Below are 22,603 nucleotides of genomic sequence, written 5' to 3'. Positions count from 1 at the left end.
AAGGTTGAAAAGGGAAGGGGACTTGCTCAAGCACAGGTTTCATTCTAAATGCATCAAAGAAATCCTCTGCAGCATCCTATTTAACCTTGGCAAAATAATTCTTCAGAGAAATAGCTATATTTCAGCTTTGGTTTAGACCACTTTAGAAGACAGAAACCAGTATAAAAAAAGGGAAGAGAAAAAGGACCACTAATTTCATAATCAAACAAACATAGCTCTCGAAAAGTCTATTTGCTGAAGTCTAAGGAAATTATGTTCCATGGGATCAGAATTCATGCTCAGTTTAAGAACCAAGATGAGACCATTTAAAATAATTTAACAGAAATCCTACGATAAGGGACTGCCTAAAAAATTTAAAATTAACTGAATGTTGCCTCAGAATTGTTTTATTCCTCAAAAAGAATAAAACAATTTCACTTTTCAGTACATTAATAGAAAATTAACTAGATTCTGCAGGAAATAATTGTGACCCTGTTCAATTGTATCAGGCAAAAACACAGAGGCCCTTTTAGATCTTGCAGTCTGTAAAATCTACAGCAAAGAACACAGCTCTAAAGTACTCTAAAATATAATTTTCACTCCGAAGATTCAGAACAGGTATTTAAAGAATAGTTCAGGTGTATTAAAGTTCTCTTGCACTCAAAAGTAAAAAAATACCAAATTATGACAGTCTTTACCATAATTCTTCTTATTGTATTTACTATTTTTTTTCTTGATTGATCAATCCTTTGATAATATTTTTTCACTTAGGTGCACATTGCTTAAATCAAACAGAAAATAAAAAGAAAAAAAATAAAGTTGTATCTCCTAAAATACAGAAAAAAACGCATATTCAGTGAAGATTCTCAGATCAGGAAACATGACTGTACAACTGCTGAAACTCAGCTATTAAGATGAGAAGCTTCATGTCTTGAGTGAGATGAGCACTCCATGGAAGGCTTGTATTCCTGCAGTAATCTGACACACCCTCCTCAACTCTGGAAAACAGAGCTCTTAATTCATAGGTATTTCTGTCCACTGAACCAGATGCATCAATGTCCTTACAGGACCTCTTCTCTTGCTTCTTACTTGACAGTTCGGATAAGCCACAGTACAAGTAATGCCTCCAAAGGCCTCCTCCTGAACCTGACCCCTTCCCCTAGATTTAAGAAATAAATAATCCCCAAATTAAACAGAACAACAAGCCTAGAATACCAGGCATTATTCTGTAAGACTATTTTGCTTATATGAGAAAGCAGAAGCTTCTTGAAAACTTGAGGTATGTAAAGCTGCCCTTCTAATAATGTGCTTCTTCAGAAGTCACCAGAAGAAACTATTAAAGAAATTTGAGCAGAACTGCGGAGAGATTTGGTGCTGCCTTAATCCTACCATGCTGAAAAGCATGCCAGACTGAACAGAGAAGAGGTAGTTCTCCAAGGCTTAGTGGTTCACTTTAATTTGTTTTCTTTTCCAGACAAATGAAAATTGACTCCCTCTACACTGTCACGGACCACTCAGTGGAGAAAGTCTGAGGAAGTGAAGAGTCAGCAGTGCCAGAAACTGAAATATAAATACATCTAGCATTTCTGTATTCCTCTTAGAGGTTTTGTTCCCCAAGACAGCTATTTTGTTACAAAAATACATAATGCAGATCCCTTGCTTTTAAAGAACTGAGTTAAGATAACGTAAGTTATTCAGAAAAAACAGTTAGTTCCAGTGGAAGGGAAAGCAGATGGCCTTTCAAAACTTAAAATGAGCCAGAGAACATACAGAAGTTTAACCAGATATCAAAGATGTCGTTTCAAGTTTCACGAAGTAATTGAGAAATTTTATATCTTAGGACAGTGATGATCCAATTTCTTCTGGATTTTAAACACTTCTCAAATATGACTTGCCCTATTTGTACTGGCATCTATTATTGTCATCCGCTATCTGAAACAGAAGCCAGGGGTGTTCTATTATTTGTCCAAGGCCACATCTGCAGTAGCAAGCACTGCAGTGGTACCACAGAGTGAAATAATGCTGAGATCAGTCATCCACATCACATGTGTTGCAGGACAGGGAGTTTAGTAATTACTGACTTTGGACTAGTCCTAGCCTGGTCCCTCTGACTGAATGTACACCGACTACTAGAGTGCAGTAAGAGTACTCCAGGAACATGTCTCTTAGATGAGTCTCATTCAAAAGGAATCCAGTTTGTGCTCCAAAACCTCTCCACAACACAAACCAAAGCACTGTAAGCGGGGATGTTCAGGATGTTAGCTTCAGAAATGTAGTCATGAACCGACAAACCACCATACGTAGTGGCATCTTGCAGATCTGCAGGGACAAGTTTTAAGACTAGCATTGGAATGATCTGACTGCATTGCTCAAAACCATTCTCACTGCCATGGCTGCAAAACCCAGGCAAGAAGTGCCAGAATAGGCTCACTCAAGAACAAAACAGTTGGTATGTAGAACAGATAGATACTTGAAAAGAGGGACTTTCAAAACTAATGAACAAAACCCCCCAAAACAACAACAAAAAAACCCCAACACACACCAAAAAACCCCACACCTACAGAAACCAAAAAAACCCAACAACAATAAAAAGCCGAAACAAACAAGCAAGCAACCAAAAACAAACCCACACCCAAAAAACCCCAACCAACCAAAAAAGCCCAACCCAGACAGACAGTATCTCAGAAAAAGCAGGCAGATGACAATTCACTTCTGGGTCACCACAGGGGCAAGAGGTCTGAGATCTCTTTAGCAAAATCTCTACCAGACCTTAAGACAGTCTAAATTCTTACCATGCTATTGTGCTACTGGGTATTAACATGCTCACAGTAGGGACAGGAAAAACAAACAGTTCCACAAGCACCATAATTTGCAGCCAGGTGTATTCACTTATACTAACTTCCTCAACCTTTCCTACTCTGAAAGCCTTATTTCCTTCTCAATAAAGGTTCTCATTTAGAGGAACAGTTGAGAGACGAACAGAGAAAAAAACCTCCAGTCTCAGAGTCTTTCTGCTGGATGCTCTCATTTCCTTCCTCGAGATGAAATTATGATGCTGAAGAAAATGGGACAGATACTAATTTGGGCTTGCTCCCACTGCTGGATTCTACTCTGGAGATAGGTTATATATAAACAAATTTCCTAAGAACCACCTGAAAATTTCAACTGCAGTCATGTAACTGAGTATGCTTTCTGACAAATACAGTTTTTCTCCTAATGAAACACGAAGATAAATAAGTTATTCCAAGAATTAACAAGCAGACAAGGGTACTTCAGTCTGAAGAATCAGCTACTTTTTAGTTAGCGACACTTGTACAGAAAATACTTATTTACCAGGCTGATGACAAAAGACGGGCATTTATAGTGGACAGAGAGTATACCAGAATAACTTTGTAATTAAGGTGGTAATTAACACAAGTCATACTTTGAGACAAAGATGCTCTCAGTTTAAATACCTGCACCGATCATGGTGATTGGAGATTCTATATATATCCATTCATCAGTATATATACCAGAGTGAACAAAGATAAGTCCATCAAAATGAGCTTCTTGAACTCCACCAAGAGCATCCTCAATAGTATCATAATACTAGGGAAAAAAAAAAAAGGCACAAGTTTAGAGAGAAATACCCATGCAAAGATACATAAATATTCTTAAGAACTGCTTTAGAAACATACCAACATATTTTCTCTTCCTTTGTATCTTGCAGGATTACTGTAGAAGTGTTCAGCAAAACCTGGCTTTACATGTGCTCCTTTGTACTGAAACAAAGAAAATTGTTTATAATAAACTTGCAGATATGTGGATCTGAATGCACAGGCAAGAGATCTACCAATCCTCTAATTAACAATCCATGTGCTGATAGTGGATTTCAGGAACTAAGTATCATATTCCAACCTCCCATATTAGGCACCCAATTTGAAATGGCAACACCAAAAAAAGTCTGAGCCTAAAAGCTCAATTAAACCAGAGGGCTAACCTACTTACACAGCCAGAAGCCTCTAAAATGACTGAAAAGCTTCATGTACCTTATCCACTCCATAACAGATGTTCTGATTTCATCTTTTCATTTTTTAGCAGCTTGCCACAAAACAAACTGCGTTTATGTGATGAGGAAAAAAGAATCCGGTACCTTCTCTTTTGATTGAGTATTGAACAAAGAAGCCAAGTCAAGTATTTGTCCTCAATAAACTTCAGAATTTCATTAACCAAATACACACAGTACTGTATAATACATTCACCTTGATATTTATTTCCCTTTCTTCTGTTTTTCAAATATCATGCCCAGCCATTCTTACAACACCTCTGACACCTTGGATCAGAGGTTTAATCACATGCCTTAAAGGTAACTTGTTTAGCTCCAGGCACATCAGCTGTAAATCACTATTTAAGTCCAAGTGATATTACCAATATACTGTTTAGTTCACTAGTGGAAGATGCATACAAATCTGATAACCAGCAAGCACAGTGGTTTAATAATTTATGACAACAACAATATATCTGAAATTTATTTGCAAGCCACAGACCATGACAATCTCTTCCACAGAGCTTCAAGTGATGCAAAACACGAGGAAAACTCAAGACAGAAGAGCTGGATGCTCAAGCACTCCCCTTTACCTTGATGTATCTCAAAACAGTAAATAACTTCTGCTATCCCCCTATTGCATAATGCAATACAAGGATCTGTACCCACCTCCTCAGTCCCATCATCTTATTTAAAGTCTAAAACCAAAAAAATTACAATTGTCAACCACATTTCAGAAGTTGAGGTTTTTATTTTTATAAACTGTCTTTAAATTGGAATATAAATTAATACTACTGTTACCAGTTGCTGAAAGCTTTCTTTCCAGGGATTTGGATGTTCATATTCTTCTGGATTAATCTGATAAAATTTACCAGGTTCAGGATGCATCATTGGACGAGTGTACTCAAATACTTCCATATACAATCTTTTCCTGAGCAGACATGTCAAGCAGAAAAGAAAAGTAATGTATTTCTGATTACTCTTCCATTGCAATGTAACACACCAAATGTTAAAAACTGGGGTCTTTCCAACAGCGTTTGCCAGTCTGTGACAGTGAGTCTGACCAAGATCAGTACCAACCACTTTAAAATACATCCAAAACATTTTTTTCTGTTGGATTGACTTATGTGTTTTTCTAAGAAAAATTTTGACATGTGTTTCACAATTCAAGCAAAAGAGTTCTCAACATCTAATTTCCATGAAGAAATTTGAGCAGTTAGTTACACTGTTTGTGGGATGAGAGTCTAATTGTATACTAACTACAGGATTGCTTTAACACTTCTGAAAGCTAGTAGCATAGGAATAACAAAATTTAAGACAAAGTGTGACATCACCTCTTCCTCACCTTGCCAAAAAAAAAAAGGCTGAAAAAAAATGCATTCAGAGAACAAATGATGTACTGTATTTCAGAGAGTTCATCAGCAGACAGATTACAGTGGCTTAGAAGAAGATAGCACATGAAGCACACAACAACTGGATTCTTTTGATTAGTGCCAGAACACAAATAATTGCAGTGTCTGAGCCTACTGATCTTAAGCCCATACTTAGAGGATGCCACTGAATCTCACAGGTTGTGATTCATCTGGCCAGACATCTCCAAAACTCTCTTCAGGACAGGAAAAAAGTAGTGCAATTTTGTAATATTATACTAAATTTTTATTCTTTTTTGTTTAGTCTCACTCTAATTTTAAAAAACGGCCTAAGAAGCATGTTATTTTCTCACTTAAAAAAATATTACAAATTTAGGTCCCATTTATCTAAGTTCTCAATAACCCAGGGGTAAGGTGGATTCATATGGGGGAAAATAGACTGAGTATCCAACCATTAAACAAAAGAAACAAAAATCAACTTCCCCAAGAAAATAAAATTTAAGTAACACTACACAAAACTGGCATCTAACACTAAGAAATGTGGGGTTTTGTCTCAAGTAACACAATCCTCGCAGAAGTATGAAAAAGGTTAAAGAGAGGAAGGAGGAAGGGAGTGGCTACTGAAGGAATACCTCAGTGATTTTTTTTTTTTTTAACAGCCATTACTTAACTAGTATCTACACTACTAGAGAAATCAAAAGTTTTACTGTTTAAACACACGTAATCAAATATTCATAAATAACAAATAATGCTTAAGTAAACCAGACACATTAAAATACAATTGGTTTTAATTCAACTAATTGCAGCCAACATTTCATTTTTTTTCTATTGTACTGGCATCTTGTGAAGCACATCTAATATTTCTCAAGATAATGAGGAATAGCTTTTCACTTACCACAAAATTGGATCATTAGCCAGCTCACTGAAGCGTTTACACACACAAGCTGCTCTACAGAGATCCTGCTCCAGCAGGTAAGAGAAGATCTTTAGAACCACTTCATCTGGCAACTTCTCCTGAAGATACTGTTCTGCAGGTGCTGCTATTAAACAGTAATCTATATAAGATTATTGACATATTTAACCAGCCCAAATTCTGACCAAGATAGATCACCAACTTGCCACTTGAAAGATTCTAATTTAAAATGTCAATGATCACAAAGTAGCTGTTTTAAGTACATTTAATCTGAAGTCAAACAAACAAAAACAAACAAAAAACACAGACCAAACAAGAGGTAAATGGTTGACTCAGTCAGGTAGAAGTTGTAGACTTCAAGTCCTCTTTCAAAACTTTTTAGTCCACCTTTTCTATTGGAGGAATCAATCTTCATACAGTTGCAGAAGTTAAGTAGGCTACTGTGCATGTTCCAGATATACTGGCTCCTCACTGCTATTAGCTTCACTGTGGTTCAATTAACCCACATTATCCATGTAATAATAATAATACTAATCCAGTCCTAAAGTCAAAATCTCTACAAATGTTTTCAAACATGAAAGCATTTACTCAGAAAGTGTCACTGTCTGGAAAGACTACTAGTAAAACTTCCTTGTTCTCTCACAATGAACACATTAGTAAAAGGGATGTCTGGGATGCAGGAAACCAGTAGCCAGCAATAATTTCAAAGTCTCCTCCTCCTACTTAATCCCATTCGTGCTCTTTTAAAAGGAAAAATCTAAACCAGAGAATTATTTCTTGAGATGTTTGAGAAAGTGGTATTCCCATATCATTGTGGGGAGACACAAATGAACTTTTAAAACCCTGCTTTTGGGCACATGCACACTCTACATATGACAGCTCCTATAGGAAACCCCCACCTGTAGTTTGTGTCCTCACAAGACCCTTCTGTGGCAGGTATTCTCACAGCAGGGGAGTTGTTTGCACAGGTCAATTGTTTGGTATTGTCTTTAGGATCCTTTCTCAGGAAGAACCATACAGAACAGCTTCCAAAGTTTAGAGGATTTGTATGCAAGGCATTAAAAGCTCCTGCTACATTCATAATGCAATTACATCCATATAATGCTCCTTGCATTATTCATTTTTTTCCTAGAACATCTGAACCTAGGAAGCAATAGGAGTGTGACTTTGGCTACTACAGGAAGACTACTGAAGTCATCCTCAGAAAGAATACCTACTAAATTTGAGTGAATAACATTCTGAATACCATGTAATATTCCACACACCAAAAAAACACACAAAAAAAACCCAAAACAAAAAAAACACACAAAAAAACAAACAAAAAAAAAAAAAAACAAAAACAAAAACAAACAAACAAACAAAACCACAACAAAACAAAACAAAACAAACAAAAACAAAAACCCAAGGCTTCCCTGGGCAAAACACCACAAATAGCTATGTTATTTCCAGCTAGAAAAGAGAGAAGACATGAGCTGCAAGGAAGGACTAGAACTGTGGCTTTTATGATGATACTAAACTGTGGTCTACAGAGCACATCACCAGAACCTGTGTACTATAAGAGAAGTGATTTCAGCTGGTTTTCCATGGTGGTCAGGCCAGTTAGCAGAAACTCTGAAATATTACTGACTTTGCAGTGACTTTCCCTGAACCTGTTCCTTGTTGCACCATTCTATGAAGGTCACCTAGGTGATTCACAAATACTGATTTTCTCTAAAATGCTAGGAGGGCATTTATGCAATTGACTGATGGCTGCTCTCTCAACAGTAGCACAGCTTACAGTCACAGGCTATAGGTACATGCCACTTTAATCCAACAAAAATCTATGCTGTACAAAAGGGCTGAGTCTCATCATTCCACACACTCATAGCTATTTGCTCCTAAAGCATCCTTTAGGATGGTAGTACTGATCATGGACAGTATAAACTAGCATTTTTTTCCTCATCCTTACCCATCCTCACCCAAACATCTTTTTATGGATCAGCTCCTTGCTGTAGTTCATTGCAAGCTACAGAAGTGCTAGCGTGGGCACAAGGAGGGAAGAATGAACATCCAGAAGCTGGCCAAGACAGTTCCCTTCAGCAGCAGTATTATTATTGCCAGATTAAAAAAGCAAAACAAAACAAAGGCAAAAAAAAAACAAACAACCCCCAAAAAACTTCCTTACAAGTCAGGCTGAAGCCATCAAAATTAATAAAATTCAAGTAGTCTGGAAAGGCCTTCTGCTCAAGAGACCCTTGGGGAGCCCAAAATCTGGGGAGCATATACCAGCAGTCCGCAAGGTGAGCATGGTTGGGCATTAGCAAAAAGTGTTACATGCACAATCAATGCTGGTTTTTAAAAAGGTCTTTTTCCACTGGAGATACAAAGATTCTTTCCTGTGTCAAACAGGCAGCAGCAATTCATTCTACAGTTCTAGTTACCCTTGAAATGCATCACAGGATAGCTGGACATTCCTTCTGAATTCATCTTTTTCTGGTAGCTTTCCAGTTAGATGGGGAGATACAGTCTTCTACTGTCTTTCAAGCTGAAATGCCATGTTGTGAAATGCAAGGCAGTAAATCCTCACAAGCCTTCCATGACCTGTCTTCTCCTTTTAACACACAATTCCCTGAAGCCTACAATTTGATTTTATTCCCAAGACAATCAGTTATTTCCTTAAACAACCTGCAAAATTTTTTCCTCCTTTATATTATGTTAGGACCTTGACTAATATTTTACTGAAGAGGGAAGTTCACTAGTGTAGTGCCTCCCATTGATCAACAGTTTCCCATTGCTCCCATTTTTGTCCCTAGGCCCTATCACAAAATAAAAATTGAAATCCAGATGCCCAGATGCATTTCCCTGCTGCAAGGGGCAGGGACCAACATTGAAAGCGTCAAAAAACTTCCTGCAGTTAAAAAAAGCCACAATAAACCTCCCTAGCTCCTGCATTTTTTCAAGCTCTATTACTTGGAAACTTAGGCACTGCTTGCAAAACAAAGATGATGATTTTACGGGTGTTTGCTATCCTCACACACCTTTATCCAAAATCCTGTAGAAGTGAGAAATTTAATTTAAATCACCCTTCTGCTCAATTAAGAAGAAATGGTTGATTTAAGATTTCTCCACTCAAATCACTGATATAGTGGTTACTAGGTGGAATTCTTCAGCATGATTTTAAAAAGCTAATTTGCTGCTTAATGCGAAGACTTAAATATCCTCTGGGTCCAACAGAGAAGTCCATGCTTTTGTTTCATAAATTCGAACTTCACATTTTGGGAATCTTTTAGTAATCTGATAAAGCAAGGATGCATTCAATATGTTCTTCCTCCCAGTGTGCAAAAATAAGCCGAACAGTCTTAAAGGTCTGTATGGCCACCAAATCAGAAACATTTGTGTGCTGCTACTCCTGACAGTTTTCTGCCTATTGAGAGAGTGAAGGTTAAGTATGAAATGCATACTAAAAAAAAACACCTGACAATTTTCCAAATAGTGTTAAAAATAGACAAGAATAAAAATAAAGTGCAAGAGATCATCACAGATCTTCATCTTTGCCCTACTATAAGTTGACAGTTGAACTATTTATGACTTTATTAAAGTGTTAATATACTAGACAACTGAAAATCAAAAACATGGCTGGTTATATCATTCTGTTTCCACAGGATATGTGTAAAGCTGATTCAGTTTCAACTTCGACCATTTAGTAGATAGAAACTAGTATAGTAATACCAAGATGAAGGGCAGGGAAAGCTGCCTGAAAATGAATTACCTTCTTTGTACAAAGACCAAGAATGCCAGCATATGAATACCAAATTGTAAATTATGTCTTGCATAGATACCTTTTCTGTCCATTTTAGTGGAGAAGATGGAGGCAAATAGCTTTTGTTCCATAAAGAGGCATTTAGTAAAAGTATTTTCTTGTTAAGTAGAAGAAATATGTCAGAAAACAGCATGCAGTATTCTTGGAAAAACATCTTATAAATCAACAGGAAAAAAAAAAAAATTAAAAGGCAATAAGTTCTGTGAACTATGAGCTGTGCATGTACCTAATGTATGGAACAATCAATGAGTGATCTAGTGACCTAGCGTCTCAGTATCTACAGCAACTCTGTTGAGTGAAAATAAATAAATTACTTATCTCTGAACTGAAGTCTTCCAAAGATGGTCAGAATTTAGCAAGAACTGCCTAGTATAAATGGATATGCAAATGCAGTGATCTTAAAGCAAGAGAGGAAAAACCTACGCAGTAATAAACAAAAAGGAGGAGTATGACAAATGATTAAAACCCTGCATTAAAATGACATGATGAGACAAGTGGTATTGAAGACTATGAAACAATTCCAGTAAGCAGAAGCATACATTTACAGTTGAGGTAACGTAAGGAAACAGAATATATTGACAATTTAACTCAAAAATCAAGAAATACTATATTAGCATATGACCAAAGTATTCATATCAGTAAGATCCAAAAGCTGTAAATGTTTTCTACGATGTCAAACAAATCCTGAATTTGTAGGTTCACAAGTCATTTGTAATATAAGCACCAGAGCTCCATCATACCTGATTCTTGTATACTCATTAATCTTTCTGTTTCAGGACTGAAGAACTCATTGTCTACTAAAGAGACCACTGGAGGACAGGGTTGCAAATAATAGAAAAATATATGTCAATATTTCAAAATTCTAATGTGTTATTGACGGCAGAGTGATTTTTTTTTTTTTCCTTTCCTTACAGTTTGAAATAGCAACTCTCTCTCAGCAGCACTAATTCTGAAATCAGTATTAAAATAAGGCATAGTCTTCTGTTTTTCCAACTACTGGCTCCACTCCAGTTGGAAACTCTAATTGACTGGTATTTCTCTTCTTATCTCCGCCAAATTTTCCTCAACTCGGAGTCCACGCAAGAAGGAATGGTTCTCCACCAAGACATTTTCCTATATTTCTAGTCCTACGCTTTCATTTAATCTACAATTCTAAAATAAGCAGCTATATGTTCCAGATGACAATACACAATCTCCACTGATGACAATCCAGAAAGTCACATGCTTACAACTCAGTCACAACAGCTATCATTATCTATGCCAACAAAAACCAGGGGAGGAGGTGGGGGAAATCTCACTGCAACTAATGCCTGTACAAAATTTAGAGGAACATCTAAAAACTCGATGTGGAAAATACAAAATAACCATCATGCATACTGGGAAAGAGATTAATAGAAAATGGGTTGAGGACACTCCCTTGTTAGATTGCAACTGGACTGAATACATTCTTGAAAGTTCAATTATAAAATCATTGTTTAGAATTCCTCTGGTAATTCCATGCTGGAGAAGCCTCCACAGTCCCCATACTTTCCCCCATATGAGCTCAAGAATGCAACAAAAGGAATGTGTAGCAAAAGTGTGGAGAATTCCTTTGGAAATTAATGTCATTCCTGCTGTAATTTGTACCACAGGACTCGAGTAGAGTTACATACCTTCACTAATGCAAGGAGGCAAGTAAAAGCATAATGAAGAACACATCAAAAGTGGATGACCTTGAAGAAAAATTAAGAACTGGCAAGAGAAGCCAGGTCTATGACAAGACAACTTTGCACAAGGCTTCAGATATCAAACCAGGAAATGAAACTGGAAGCAGAATGACACAGACTGACGTTCAGTTGGTTCTGGCTATTTCAAGGATATAAATATGAGGCTAAATGATTCTTAAACAACTGCTGGAATTAAGAGTTAACCAAGGAAGGGTGGGGGGGAAGGCAGGGAGAGAGAATAAAACAGAGGGGTTGAGACAGAGGGCTTGAAAGATAAAATCTACACTATGGAAAAGGTGAGAAGCCAGAAAGAACAGACTTCAACAAAAGCAATGAAAACGGACCAAAGCTTTGTGCCAGCTGCTCAGTTTTAATTCACCATGTTAAGGGAGACATGGGCTAAAAAAAAACCAAGGAAAGCAATAGAAACCACATCAATGGGAGCTGGCAAGCACTGGTGTTGATTTTTCAGGGAAAAGTGACAGCAAATCTCCTGGAACGAAAGTGTGTGTCAGGAGACAGAAGAGGGTAGAAGCAGAAAGACTGAAAAATTATGGTTTTTTTTCTACAAGTAGGATATGTGTACTTACATGTATATATATAAAATATGTGTGTGTGCGCACAAATAAAAAGTGCACACACATACACAATATAATTGTGCATACACGCATTGCATGTATGTGTTTATTATACAATGTACATATACTGTATGTGTGTGAAATGTACATAAACTGTATATACATGTATGGAGGACAGGCCTGTGTGGTTTTTTAATTTATAAAACACACACAAACTCTCTTCCTCTCTCCACAATGAAGTGCTATAATGATATACCAAAAACACCTCTAATACACTGGAACAATACAATATAAGAAATGGTAAATAAATCTAGTCAGAATGATGCATCATTGCAGCATTACTGCTTCTAACAGTAGCCTAGATACAACTACACAACACTTTGAGAAGAATTAAATAAAACAAACAAACAAACAAAACAAACAAAAAAAAACCCAACACACAACACAAATCAAAACCACCACCAACGAAAAAAACCCAAACCAACATGCCTGCAGTGAAACGGGCAGATTACAGGGCCAGATTCTAAAAATCAGATTAAAATCATGCTTCCAAATTTGAAATTCAGAACAAGTTTCTAGTTATTTTTTCACTATTGTTCCTTAGCTGGAAAACAGACAGGAAAATAAGTTAGGGGGTGGTGTGTGGGTGTGAAGTCAAAATGTTTCTCCCCTTTCTCCCTCACTCACTTTTTTGTACAAAAAAGTTACTACCTGATAAATCCTGGGATTTTCCAGATACTCTAGCACGTTTAGCTCGGTGACCAAAGTTTTCAGTAGCTGAAGTGGAGGCACCCTTTAATGAAATAAATAAGCAGTTCAGTCATTAGGTAACTTACGAAAAGTACTAATTAGCTTACTATTTTTGAAACAATAAGATTTACTTTACAATTAAAACCAAACAAAAGTTACCTCCATACTGCTCTTTGTAGGGCAAGCTGTTCTTTTAGGTAGAAGAGTTTTTCTGCGAAGTTGGTATGGACTATTTTGTGCACCAGGACCTGATTCTTCTGCAACCATATCTGCAGGTACATCATCATCTGTCAACAAAAAACAAAAATTTGCTAATTAGAATTGTTGTTGTGATTTATACCAGAAAAACACTACAGAAATTTTCAGAGAAACACATCTAGGCAGGAGGGTAGGGTGGAAGTGCTAGAGCACAGAGACTTCTAGTGAAAAAAACCAGAATATACACAGCATACATGAAGTTACATGAAGAAGTACACATGAATTAGATTATGTTCTCCATATGTACACAGCAGCTATACCAAAAGCTGCTTAAAAAACCCAACAAAAACCAGAACGCTAGGCTTTTGGTTTCTCTGCAAGTATATAATTCACTGTGCTAATTCTATCACCTCATTACCTCAAATTTTTCACCTAACACTATCAACATAACAAAGAACACAGGAGTTTCAATTATTAACCTGATGTTACAAAGAAATCCTTTAGTAAACATGGCATTTAGTACAAAACTCAAGGCAGAATTTACCCCAAACATTTCAGGAATTGCCCAAGCCAGCATACAAATCCTTCTGTGAAATGGAGGTAGCTATTCTGTTTGCCTAAATTATACTTGAAAAGTAGGAGTATATTCTCTCCCTGCCCTTAAAAAAGACGTGCAGAAAGTGTGATGAGTATAATTTTTAAAGTTTTTGATTCATTAGTTTCAATATTCCATGTGCATATATTTATGGGACATACACAAAACAAGCAAGAAGTAATTATGTGTCTCTGCTTACCCTACAACTAGCATCACATAATAAAGTTCCAAGAATTTAGAAAAGGCCTGAACTAAGCCATCTAGAAAATAAATTAAAGCCCAGCTCCACTTAAGGTATACTTTCTGCAGATGCTTAACTGTGAGAAAATAATTTTAGACTTCCTTTTCATTTTAACTGCTTTTTCATTTTTATACTGAGTAAAACATGATGTAAAAGTGATAGCCAGAAAAGCAATACCATAGACTAAGCCATTTTCCTGCTTCTTAGGGTGAAGAAATTGATGTAAAAAAAAAAAAGCCACCAAAAAAACCCCCACCCAAAACAAACCAACCAACACAAAACCACCACCATAACCCCCCTACTCTTCAAATATTAAACACATACAAAAAGCAATTTTTAAAGTTTTTAAAATTCCCTTACATATCAAGATCTTAATCTCATGGTTTTCCCATTTTTTTAAACATTAATTACAAAACATTGCATTTCAATAGGATTATGCATGCTATCATAGTCCAAGATGCTACATCAGTGACAGCTGAACAACAAAATTCTGAAGCAGCTATTTCAGTGTCCTGCTCTTTTCTGGTTCCAGTTTTTCCTCTACCTTATAGCAGATTTTCAGAAATGGCAAACTTTGCCATGTATCAAACGGATCATAACACTGCCAGGATATCTAAATAGAGGACAGAAACTGGTAAAAAGATGAAGTTAGCTGGTGGTACGTGTGCAACTTCGCAGTCAGCTCAGAGCAATCTCAGAGAGTGTCATCAGCTCATTAATCCACCAGAAAACTACCCATGCAAGAATGACCTTCATGATTAGCCTTCGGCCAGCCAAGCAGCAGGGCCAGCTCAGCACAGACCCAAGGAGAGGACATAACCACATAACTGGGAAGAAACACCACCCCTTTTGCAGCAACAGTACAGGTTTTCAAGGTCAGGAGTGAACTGTGAAACTTCTATTAAAAACACACCACTTGTTTTAAAACAGAGCACCCTCCATAACTACAGCTAGAAGGTAGCTCGCTCCCTCTCCCTGTCTGCTACTTACATGACAGACCTCACTAGCATCTGAGCACTTCTCTACCTATGATACAGCTAAATATTTATGCATTATCCAACAACCAAAAAACACAACAAAAAGAAAACCCAACCACCACCACAAAAGACCCCCACAGAAACAAAACAGCACACAACCCCCCCAAAAAAAAAAAAAAAAAAAAAAAAAAAAAAAAAATCAACCAACCACCTGAAGGACACTAACAGATAAACTGCAGTGCATTTTCCTGTGAAGGAGTGTCTGGCCCAGTGCTGGCATTGCACACCAGCAGGAGGTTACTGACCCCAAAGCAGACCCATTGCATACTCATGATTCAGTCATCTAATTTTACCTGTTTCTCTTCATCTCTGATCAAAAAATACCTTACCAATTTAACAAGATATCAGCAGGCAGAAGACAGAAGCTGCTACAGGAGAGTCCCCAGCCTCCCCTCGCATGCCAGAGCAGAAAGGGAGCTGTGGGTCTGTGGCAGGCCCTGCCAGGAGGGGCTCAGGCGGCCACCGCCAGCAGCAAGGCGCTCCCACAGTGGAACACCCAAACACACTCAAACACTGCAGCACGGATCTACTCTGTACCCCTAACTTCTATTCAAGATCTGATACAGCAATCAATTTCTGTTGCTCATATCCCCCAGAAGCATGCTACTCCAGGATTTTGAGTGTCTTGTGTTAAACCCGCTCCCCTTTTTTGCATTGAAGACACAAAATAACTGTCAGAACAGCTAGGGTTTTTTCCCTGCTGTTCTGGATGGTCAGTATAATAGTTCAAAATCACCACATGAAACACAACAAAAGCATAATAAGCAAAGATGACAAAAAAAATTTTTTTCAAAGCACAGAATTTTGATCTCTCAGTACATGATGAAAAAGGCAGAGACAAACCCCAATCAGGTCCACAGAAGTAAACCCATGGAGGCCACCTAAGGACAAAACATATTATTGCTGGAGAGAAGGCAGAAGCCTGTGGGGGAAAATGGAAGTAAAGGTCAGTTTGGCTGAAACACTGAAGGACTGGCTAAGCAGAAGAGAAATGTATTCATTTTCTTGCAGTGGATTTAGGAGGATGGCAGGAGTCCCGCTCGATGATCACTTTTCTAGCACAAATGACATTAAAGGATATGCATGCATTCACTCAGATTCACAGCAGGTATCAGCAGAATTAAAATCTTCCTTTTTTTCCATGGCAAGGAAGATGAGAGAAGGGCACCGGGGGAAGCACAAATCCCCACAGCGCACGGGAAGCAGGAGGGTGCCCAGGACACACACCTGCCAAGGTGCCTGTCACTGCCTGGAGGCACCAGTCCATGCACGTGGAACATATCGTGACAGTGGCTCAAGTATTTCGAGAACAGCTGATAGGGAGGAGAGTGCTTCAGAAGCCAAGAGCCTCAGGCCTGGCCCTGCAGTGAACCTGCAAATTGTGCACAGGTAATTTGCTAGTTATAGAAGGGTAACAAGAGCCAGGTGAGTTAGGTGACTTCTTTCTCACACTTCTGAGGGGCTGACTAGCTTCTGCGCAGTTTTCTAATATTTCAGGAACAATAACAACTGATAATATTTTTCCAAATGCAGTCTGTGTAGTTATTGTCAAGTGAAACATTGTCAGGAAAGCTAAAAGTCTTAAGCGATCTGTTACAGAAGTAGTCTTTGTGCTTGTTTTTAGCCTTCCAAATGCTCCATTGTAAGCTCTGAACAGACTAAAACAGCTACAGTGCTAGCTTTCAGATAAATACTTCTCAGAAAGTAGTATTTCCTGAATACTGCACATTACCCTTTCTTGAGCAAGCAACATGACACCAGTCATAATAGAGAACTCCAAGAGCTGTATTTTGAAAATCTTCCCCTAAAAAACACACTCACATAACAGACACATGCCTGCCTGAAAGCAGAAAAGTAAATTTTAAAATAAAGAACCTTTGTGCCTCCAAAATATTTTGGAAAACCCTATTTTAAACCCTAACAGTATCACCTACTGCATCTAATAACATAGATAAAAGGCATTATATTCACATTTGTTGATGGCAGAAAAGTCAATAAATAAATGTGGGGGACTGTGTGCAATGTTAACGTCCTCATACAAACACCTGTTGAAATGACTGCCAGATGCTGTCACAGTTCTAACAGTCAATACATTTGCAATTTTTAAGACATTAAATTAAGCTGAGTCTGCTCTCAAATAAACATTTACCTTAATATTTTACACCAATTATATTGTATGGCAAGATAAAATAATTTCAAACAAAATCAAGTTTATTAAAAATTAAAAATTTAGTGACACTGACAGGTCAAAACCTAAATTTAAATTAAGTACCTTATCTGATAGTTCAAAATGGCCCATGAAACCTGAACCGTAACAGTACAAGCTTCAGCATCCATAAAAGACCAGTAAGCACAAATACTTCCAGGAGGGAAAAAAAAAAATTCATCTGTCACTCTGTCAACTGCTATCATCAATCAAGACTGTCATTTCCACAAATGCTAGTAAAGTATGTAGGTTAAAGAGTACAAATTAACTTTTTTTGTTTCATGACTACATTGTAAATTGCAGAAAAGTGACAAAGGACTTACAAGATAGTTTATTTAATAAATAGATCACTTCTCTAGGAGGTCTCATGTCAGCATCATCATCTTTACAAAAATATGTGCATGTGGTTTCACTTCTACCTTACACATGTTCAGATAGTATTTCTAAGAGTTATCTTAAATAATTTAACAACTCTTGTGAAGACAGTAAGGCTGATAAAAGCTTTAAGAAGTATTTTAAACACCCAAAACACACTCTTATCAGACAAAAAAAAGGAAGGGGGTGCAAGGGTGTTTTAAATGAGGAAGCTCATACACTAACCTGTAGGGCTTAATCACTTAGTTTTAACACTGCAACTTAACTTCTTTGTGCAGTTTTTCCCTATCTTCCCAAAACAGGTTGGGGGGGAAAAAAGCAAAACAAAGTATTTGTAGTAAAGATACACAAAATGCTAGGGGTGGCAGGTATTCCCAAACAGGACAGCACTGAAACTGCTCCTGCAGATTAGGCGAATAAAATGGTGAGAAACATAACCAACTAGTTTTAAAATAGAGAAATCCATATCAAATTGGGAGTAGGTCCTAGAAGAACACCTCTGAAAAAGAAAGTTAACCCATAACAAACTTATTTGAAGTGATGATTCATCTTGACTATCAAGCAAATTTCAACAACACGAGTTCCTTATTGTCTTCAGTAAAACTGGTGCAATTTTGGAATTAATTATCTACTAAGATTAAAAAAAAAACCTCAATACTGTCCATCTTCATAATTAGAAAATCTGAGAAATGCAACTAAAATGTGAACTGATACAGCTCAGTTGCTTCGGGTAGAGCAAATCTTGCTATATATTTGGCAAAATGGGGAAGGCGTACTGCCAACATGTGAGATGACAGCTCCAACTACCTCGCTGGTGGATTAGGTTAAAATTGCAACAGAGAAGAAGAGATGACAAGTTTAAGGAAGTAGAAAGGAAAGGTACACATGAAAAAGATAGCAATAGAGGCAACATAACTTGCAGAACAGAAATACAAGGCAGGAGTTCTGTATTTGCATATACAGTAACTGCAAAAACATTAACATCTCCGTAACAAATTGTCAACCTAAAAAAAAAACAAGAATACACCCACCCACCAATTTTCTTTAAGCAGCAAAATCTCTGGGACTGAGCTGTTAAAGAAATGTATGTATCAACAGTGTGACTGACACTCATCTTATGTCCTTGCAAACACTCCCAATAAGTGGCTGACACTTAAAAGCAGATACAGTACCAAAACCTGAAAGATACTGAGTACAGAAATGGTACATTCTACTCCATATCTCAGAGCAAAAGTTTCTCACACCAGTAGGAGCTTTCCCACTGATTCAAGGCAACGTTTAAGGGTTAAGTTATGGATGGCAGATTGCTTTTGAAATGGAGACCATTTTCTTTTGAGAGATATCCAAATACCTCTCCAAAGAGAAAGCCACTGGCTAGGAATACCACTACAAAAAAACCCACCCAAACAAAAAACCCCAACCAAAAAATCAAAACAAAACCAAACAACTCAAGAACTGAGAAAGACGACATGCAAAGTTCACTGAGCCCAGATCCAATATGTCCTAAGGGCGAGAGCATTTTGGTGGTCTTTCACTGTCAAGTTCCAACTTCTCCAAAGTGGACTTCAAAAAAAAAAAAAAAAACAAAACAAAAACACACCCCACCTTCAAAAAAGTAAATAAAAAAATAAAAAGGAGGCATGTATACAGCAATTACATTTTATGTTAAATACAAAAAATTGGTAATAAAATAAGAAGTAGCTGCAAACTTATCTACTACTAAGAAAATATTTACTTTAATAAATACTGTAATATATTTTAATTATGAAAAGAAACCCTGCAAAATCCAAAGCAGCTTTATTCATAAAAGTAAAATCTAAGAGATGGTATTTTTGTAAGGTTCTGATGGCACAGGTCAACAAGCAGGATTAATCTCTGGCAGGAGTCAGTAACATTTGGAACTGGAAGAGACACAGCAAGAAAAAGATTCAGAGACAGATCTCTACTCAGAATAGCAGGCTCTCAGTTTGGAAAGGGGACAGACCTAACACTGAAAACGTACGCTTTGTTAAAGACTACAGAAAGATCAGACTTACTGAACACCACACAACTAAGAGATTCTGCCTTCTGGGAAGCAAGAACTAGACACAATAACTATTATTGCCTACTAGAATATTTTAAATATACATACAATTTCTTACTGATAATAAAACAAAGATATATAACAATATGCAAGCTTATTGTCATTTGTAACAGTTTATTTGATGAACAAAAAGTGTGTGAAATACCTAAAATTTTTGCTGTATAGAAATTATTTCTTAAATTGAAAGGAAAAAAAAAATTCTACTTTAAGCTAAAAGTCTCAGTACTTCTTTAGAGCAAAATAAAACATACACACCACACCACCCCCCACCCCAAGAATCAAACAGCACCTTTTTGGAATTTACATTTTAAGCTTTTGAACACTGATGGCCAAATGAGACAGCTTATTACTCTCTGGAAATAGGTTGTGCAGTCATGATGGCCTAAAAAGAATAAGAATAGATCAGAGCTCAACTCTATCTGTATTGGCTCAAAAGTTCATGTTAGTTTTACAACACATTTAAACGTATGTCCTACAAGAAGAAAAGTAACTACTATCTATATAAAGAGCTTCTCAACGCCTAGGTTATTTTTTGTTATTACAATCTAATGGAAATTAATTTATCTATGAATCTGATCTTTTCTCCCCCTCAGTGCATTGTGAAGCCAACTACAGAAATCCTTACCTAGGTCACTCAAATCAGATGGGAGAAAAAACACTCCCTCAAAGGTCTGCTAGGTCAACTAGCACCCTCAAAATGCTGCATACTAAAATACAGTTTGTATGCACAAAGCAAAAACTTATGTTCTTATAGCTGGCACAAAGCAGACAGAAAGTGATAAGAGGCAACTGGGAAAGATAAACTGGCTGCAAGCCCAAAACTTGTCCCCAACTATATTTCTTTAAAAATTATCAGCCATCACAAACAGCTACTCACATCTCTGAACCTCATTCACAAGGGAGTTCATAGTCTAAAACGATCTAGCACAAAAACCATGTGTGAACACTAGTTGAAAACCCCTCCAGGTACTATGAAGAATATTTTCCTTTTCAGAAGCCAGAAGCAGAAAAGCAGAAGGTGGTAACTAGGATTTGATGATAAAATTCTAGTTTTCTCCCACAACCACCCTCCTAAATGCTATTTCACACCAGGTTAAAAATTGAATTTCTTAAAAAAAAAAAAAATAAAAAATACATTAACTTGAACATTTTTATTAGACATACTGAATAATCGTGCAAATACCTGCAATACTTGGGCTACTTGCTAGATAACTCATTTTAGAGAGGAAAGAAAGTCTTTTTCTTAGAAAAAGTAGCTCTGATAATCAACACCAGCATGTTTCAAATCAATAGTACCAATAAACTAAAATAGATAGATTTTTCCTGTGGTATTTTTTTTTTAAATGATACTATTTTCCCAAAGTGATGATAATAGTATTACAGCATCAACTGTAACATTTAGCAAACTAATAAACAAATCTCCAGGTGGCTGCTTTGCAAGTATTTTATTACAAGAACTTCCCTTCCTCCTTAATAGGCAGCTTGACTCTTGCTCTGACAGACTTTCATTGAGAAGGGACAAGGACCCCTTTTTGGGTGCATTCCTCATTAATAAAGCAATACTTTCAAAGCTGTAGCCTTGCTGCATGGTTTCTTGATGCTACAGTGAAAAAGCTGACCAAGTAGATTTTAAGGTTCAGGAATATACAGTGTTTAAGAGCCTTTCCTATGTAGTGCTTAAGAACCTTTCCTCATTACATTTCTGAGTGATACTACAGAAAATAGATAGTATTACTACAACTGTTTTTTTGTGCTTTGCTGTTTTTTGTTTTTGGTTTTTTTGTTTGTTTGGTTTTTTTTTTTTGTTTTGTTGTTGTTGTTTTTTTGTTGTGTTTTGTTTTTTTTTTTTTTTCCAGGCCATTCTGACTACTGAATCAAGTTTCCAACTAGGACCAATGTAATTAAAATTTCTACCTGGTCATTTGGCTTCATTTGTTAGAGCAGTTGAGTTACCTGTCTTGAAGGTCATCTCCCTCTTTGGCTGAAACATATCAACTTTCATCTCATCAGAAAAGCATAGCCAGTGATAACAATAAAAACACACTGAAAGAGGTTCGATTATTCCCATTTTATACTGCACCATGACTGATCAGAAAGATGTTTCTGATCAACCACCATACTTTAATTTCCGGCAGTACTTCAAGGTGCCTGAATAGAGGCGAGAATGCAACACTGCGACCACACCCTTCAAGCTACTGCAAGGGAAAAATAACATCAAACAAAAAAACAAACACAAACCCCTTCTTCCTCCTTACAAAAATCTCACCTTACCAAGAGATGGTATCTCAGACAGGAAATAAGATTCTCCAACAGCAACACCAAAGTGACCAGAACACAAGCACTTTGGTGGCACAGAAAAATTACTGAACCAAGCAGTCACCAGCACTTAAAAAAAAAAAAAAAACAAAACAAAAAACCCACAAACCACCAAACAAATAAAGCAAACCAAACCAACCCAAATCCAACTGAGAACTTGCTTCCCTGAACTATGCTGTTACTGGGACAGTGATAGGATGAAAACTAGTCTCCAAAACTTATGTATCAGGAAGAGGGCAGACTCTGGCTGGGGTCAGCTGGAACAATTAAGTAAATTAGGTTTATGGAATGTCCATTAAGACAAACCAGTATTTTCATCTTGTCTGACAGCCTGATTCACGCTAGATACTAAAAAATGTCATAGCTAGCATATGTAAAATAATTATGAGATATTTGCAAGGATAGGTTATTTCTAATAAGCAGAAAAGCAGCT

General features: G+C 37.0%; 1 protein-coding gene across 2 annotated transcripts in view; it reads right to left on the bottom strand.

Moving 5' to 3' along the window:
- The window catches only part of FBXO11 (F-box protein 11), a 78,959-nt gene that overhangs the window by 26,685 nt on the left and 29,671 nt on the right, over positions 1-22,603 (bottom strand). Inside the window, exons 2-7 of one of the 2 annotated variants that reach the window (XM_042789311.1) lie at positions 13,279-13,406; positions 13,081-13,162; positions 6,269-6,413; positions 4,805-4,934; positions 3,657-3,740; positions 3,435-3,567 (exon numbers count right to left, since the gene is read on the bottom strand). In XM_042789311.1, coding sequence (XP_042645245.1) covers positions 3,435-3,567; positions 3,657-3,740; positions 4,805-4,934; positions 6,269-6,413; positions 13,081-13,162; positions 13,279-13,406 — 702 coding nt within the window. The remainder of the gene's footprint in view (positions 1-3,434; positions 3,568-3,656; positions 3,741-4,804; positions 4,935-6,268; positions 6,414-13,080; positions 13,163-13,278; positions 13,407-22,603) is intronic. The other variant, XM_042789312.1, reaches the window with a different exon arrangement.

Source organism: Tyto alba, unplaced genomic scaffold (assembly GCF_018691265.1).
Source record: "Tyto alba isolate M040663 unplaced genomic scaffold, T.alba_DEE_v4.0 Super-Scaffold_16, whole genome shotgun sequence".
Classification (NCBI taxonomy): Eukaryota; Metazoa; Chordata; class Aves; order Strigiformes; family Tytonidae; genus Tyto; species Tyto alba.
This window is presented reverse-complemented; position numbering and strand designations above follow the sequence as displayed.